The 4,615-nt window shown below is 47.4% G+C and overlaps 1 protein-coding gene across 1 annotated transcript; it reads right to left on the bottom strand.

Moving 5' to 3' along the window:
• Positions 1-3,927: 3,927 nt before the first annotated feature.
• Positions 3,928-4,239, bottom strand: LOC116833101 (histone H4-like). Its single transcript, XM_032794342.2, has one exon. The coding sequence runs from the start codon at positions 4,237-4,239 to the stop codon at positions 3,928-3,930; it is 312 nt and encodes a 103-aa protein (XP_032650233.1).
• Between the last annotated feature and the right edge of the window lie 376 nt (positions 4,240-4,615).

Genomic DNA, 4,615 nt, shown 5'->3' with positions numbered 1-4,615 from the left:
AGGAGTGATTAAGAACTGGTTCAGAGGCAAGCAATAGCGCCCTGAACCTACCCCAGAGAAGAGAAAGCGCGAGACCCAGCAGAACAAGACCGGCAATTTGCCACAATACATATGTATATATACAAACTTTTAGTCATCCCTGACGGGGCCCCGCCGAAAATGACTGCCCAGAGTTCGAGAACTGTCCCTGTTCTCATTGGACAGATGGGGAAGAGCCTGAAGTACAGAGAAGGGAAGTTACCTACCCAAGGGCTTACACAGCAAGGCTGTGGCAGAGCCAGAAAGAGAAGCCACCAGTCCTGACTCTTGTTCTAATCAACAAAAAAAACCCAGAGGAAGGGATAGAGCCCAGGAATCAAGATGGTGGGGAAATTTCATTGAAACCATTTCTATCAGAAAATCCCATTCAGACTAAACCAGTTTGTTTCTCGAAATCAAAACAAGTGAGATGAAAGTTCTTTGCAAAAATATTTTGTTGCAAAACAAAAACATCTCCTGTTTGTCAGAGTGTGTTAAATTGTCTCGTCGCACACAAAGAGGAGACACTTAGATCATAAACATGAGATAAGATGCTTCAGTCTGAGCTAAGTAGTTGGTGCTCTTAACAATCTCAAAATAAAAAAAATACAAATAAAATAGAATATTTCAGCTATTCTATTATGTCATAATCTGCTCTGAGTAAACATGATAGGACACCTCATATTATGCACTACTTTTAGTGACACTCTCCAGTGGATCCCCATCATCCACCCACCATGAGATAGGTAGGAGCGGATCATTATTATCCCTACCTGAAAGAGAGGGAAGCTAAGGCTGAGAAAGTAGAATTGACTTGTCTTAGGTCACACAGCCAGCCAGTGGCAGAGTTGGGAATAGGACCCAAGAGCCCTGATTTTCAAACTAACCATTGGATCTTGAATTTCTTATATTGAATGACTTGAGTAAACTGCCCTCAAATGAGCTCCAGACCAACAACAGTGCACAGTAATTATTCAGCAAGTATTTTAGGAGAACTGCAATGTTAGAGAGAATCATGAACTGCCGAGAGACAGTTAATGCAGAGAAGCAGCAAAATTCATCAAACATATAACTGGTTCTGACTTGTTTACTTGGTCTTAAAAGAGAACAACAAGGACCTGAGTCTCCTCCCTGTCAATAACCCCCTTCTCAGCCAATCAGGGTAGAGACTGAGGATCAGGAGGCTGAGGGTTCTCACCAGAGAGCACAAAGGATGGCCAGGTCACTGGTGGGGATCACTGCGACGAGCACTATTTCAGTTCCACATTTTTGGGTGGACCTCCCACAGTGGGCGCTGCAGAGCATTCCCCCACAACACACACACACACACATACCTCCTGGTGTTGGGAGGGTAAGAGGTGAAAGGACAAAAGAAGCAGGAGACGAAGAGAAAGGAGGGAGGGAAGGAGGAAAAGGTGAAACAAAAAGGACAAATCCTAATGTCCCCAGTGATTCTATGGGACAAAATTCCAGGTGTGGAATAAAATTCTACCTCCTTAAATTTGTGTTTTCCATGCCTAGAATTCAACTGTCACCAGATGGATCAGACTGAACAGGTTTCAAACCTCCAGGAGGCTCTTACCTTCTAAACAGCCTAAAATCAGGAAAAGAGAAGGAGAAAACTCAAGAGAGGTTCCTCCTGGCGCTCATGTACGTGAACCCGAATACTCTCTCTGTCCTCAAAGAGAGACCTGGAGAAGAAGACTTGCTGAAGCAAAGCCACAGGGGTCTCTGAGGTTTCCCTGGCCCCTCGCCCCTGTCCTACCTGCCTGATGTCAGCATCTCTCTGTGAGGTCACCACCTCCCCACCATCTTTGACCAATAGTCTGAGGTCCTGCAAAAGGCCTTTGGGATGTCACTGCCACACCCCTCCCTTGCTGTGCTAGTGTCCTGCCCATGGACTTTGCTGAATCTTCCTACTTCCTGTGCCAACAAAGAACTTTCCCAGGCTTTATTCCAGACCACTAATAAACCTTCTGTTTTACAACGCTGGCTGAGAGTCACTGGTGATTGTGGAAGTTGGGGGTGCATGACTCCTTGGGGGTAGGGGTGTAAGGCTTTGCCAGGTGTCCTGCTAAGGTGACTCACTACAGGAAGCTCCTGGCATGGAACAGGGGTGCTGAAAGGTCCAAGGTCAGTCCCAGGACGTGCTGAAGGCAAGGAGGTTTCCCCCAGTGACAGCATCCCCTGGGTGGTGTCACACTGATGAGGACTCTGCCTGGGTTGGGTTCAGAGCTGTTCCAGAGCACCGAGCCTGTGTCAGCCCCCCAGCATGTGACCTGCAGGCTCCACTCTGGCAACGCTCCCTGTCCTGGGGCTTTGGTATCACTAGCCCCTGGTTAGTGACTAGGGGTCAGTTTAGGGCAGTGATTCCCAAAATGTGGGGCATGCCTCTTAGGGGGCACAGAGGAATGTTCATGGGGGCACCTCAGGGTTGAGCCAGCCCCCATGGAGGACAGAGAGGGAGCACCACTCAGCCCAGCTCTTCGCCCACCCTATCCTCAGCCTGAGCCTGTGCCCCTGGCCCAGCCGCGACCCCCTTACCTGTGTCTGCACCCATCTCCCCAGCAGGCCACAGCCCCACTCCCAGCCCTGGTTATCGACCACGGCTTCCAGGGGGCCTCAGCCATGGATAAGAGGGCACAGTGTGAAAAGTTTAGGGACCACTGGTTTAGGGTGATGTCCTCAATCACTTCTATGCAGTCCAATAAAAGCTATTCCTCACCCTCCTCCATCAGGACCAAGTAGGTATGTTCTGCTGCCCTTCACTCATATAGGAAGGATAATAACATTTCATTCCACTCAATCCTAAAGTGATTTGTAATCCAACACAGCCAAAACTGGTCATTTTGCAGAAGCAGCCCCCATCATGCTGCATCCTAGGCAAAGTAGGTGTGTCTATGCAAACACAACCTGTTCCTGAAGTCTTTCCCCCAGCTCCTCACTAGATGTGAGGGGGGAGCTCATTCAGCCCCTGCTACCGCTTAGTATGTAAAAACTCCATTGTCCCTATCTCTGCTGGCCTTAGATTTCTCCTCCTGTCCATTTTCTAACAGCTCAGATGAGGTGGCCAAGTGGTTAAGGTGATGGGCTGCTCATCCATTGTGCTCTGGATGCATGGGTTCCAATCCAATCCTCATTGGTAGCATTTAGTCTTCACGCCTCCTTTATAGACAACCATCTCCCCCTTTGGTACAATGACAAATACCTTCTTAGAAACTCAGAACATGCCCCCCCTCCCCCCAGCTTTAAATTAAATGTCTAAATCCCAGATTTCTTAAAAAAAAAAAATTCTCTAGTGTCGTATTTCTTAGTTTTTATCTCAAAAGGTAACATCCTCATAATCTCCCCCAAACACCCTGAGATCTGCCCAAATTATTAAAATACCCCCATCCTGAGCAAGGCCACAGCCATGAACCAGAGCTAGCGTCTAGGCCAAGTTGTTGTGAAGGAGGCAACTCAAACATTTTCTCCCTGCTTCCCTTGGCAAAGTCTGACTGAGAAAACAAAATCCCTCAAACTGAAAATTTTCTGCTGAAAAAGCCATACTAGTCTGTTTGGGGACTTTGATTTGAATGTATTATTATTATTCTCTTCTGATTTATCTCAGTTCAGTGTTTGTCCTCCAGATGTGGTTACAGGTATTGAGTCGTGGGGGAGAAAGGCCAATTCATAATGTCTCTATCTCCCTTTCATAGTTTCTTCCAACTTGCTAGGAAGTACTTTCGCTACGGTGGGAGTCAAGCAGTGTCCATTGCTGCTGAGCTATCTCGGACAAGTCTGAATTGTACACGTTTCCTGGGATAGTCCTTGGGAGTGTGGATCCTTTTAATGGGCCAGCAGCGAGTCTGGCTCCTCCATTGTCACACCTGAAAGGCTGGTGTTTTCGAAGCAAATTACTGGCACAGGTTAGCCTCCAAATCCATACAGAGTACAGCCCTGGTGCTTTAAGGCATAAACAACTTCCATAGCAATCACAGTCTTCCGCTTTGCATGTTCGGTGTAAGTAATGGTATCTTGGATCACGTTCTTCAGAAACACCTTCAGCACCCTGCAAGTCTCCTCGTAAACGAGACCTGAAATACGCTTCACTCCCCCACGATGAGCCAAACGGCGAATAGCGGATTTCGTAATGCCCTGGATGTTATCCCTCAACACCTTTCTGTGGCGCTTAGCGTCTCCTTTTCCGAGACCCTTGCCTCCCTTACCACGACCAGACATATTCGCTACAGTTACAGACAAAGCTAGTGGTGGGCATTTCCCAACCTTATAACATATCTCAGTAATGCACACAGAGTAAAACTTCATAACTTCCCAATCAATGTGAGCACACACAATCCAACACAATATTAATGTTCAACAGATCAAGACTTTTGAAATGATACCTCACCAGGCAGACTTTGTACAAACCATGTAATCATTATATGAGAGTGGTGAATATGGGGCTTCCAGATGCTGCTTTGAGCACAGCATGCCCCATCTGGGCTTACATTGCAATGGAGACGTACCCTTAGAGTCCATCTCTCCTGGGATAAAGATAGCAGCAGGGCTGGCCTGGGTCATCTGACTTGGGCTCCTGGACGTAAAGCTATGGGGC

The sequence above is a fragment of the Chelonoidis abingdonii genome, chromosome 1, assembly GCF_003597395.2.
Source record: "Chelonoidis abingdonii isolate Lonesome George chromosome 1, CheloAbing_2.0, whole genome shotgun sequence".
In the NCBI taxonomy this organism is placed as follows: Eukaryota; Metazoa; Chordata; order Testudines; family Testudinidae; genus Chelonoidis; species Chelonoidis abingdonii.
This window is presented reverse-complemented; position numbering and strand designations above follow the sequence as displayed.

Coding starts and splice junctions, on each gene's coding strand:
- LOC116833101 (XM_032794342.2), bottom strand. CDS start 4,239: ATGTCTGGTCGTGGTAAGGGAGGCAAGGGTCTCGGAAAAGGAGACGCT.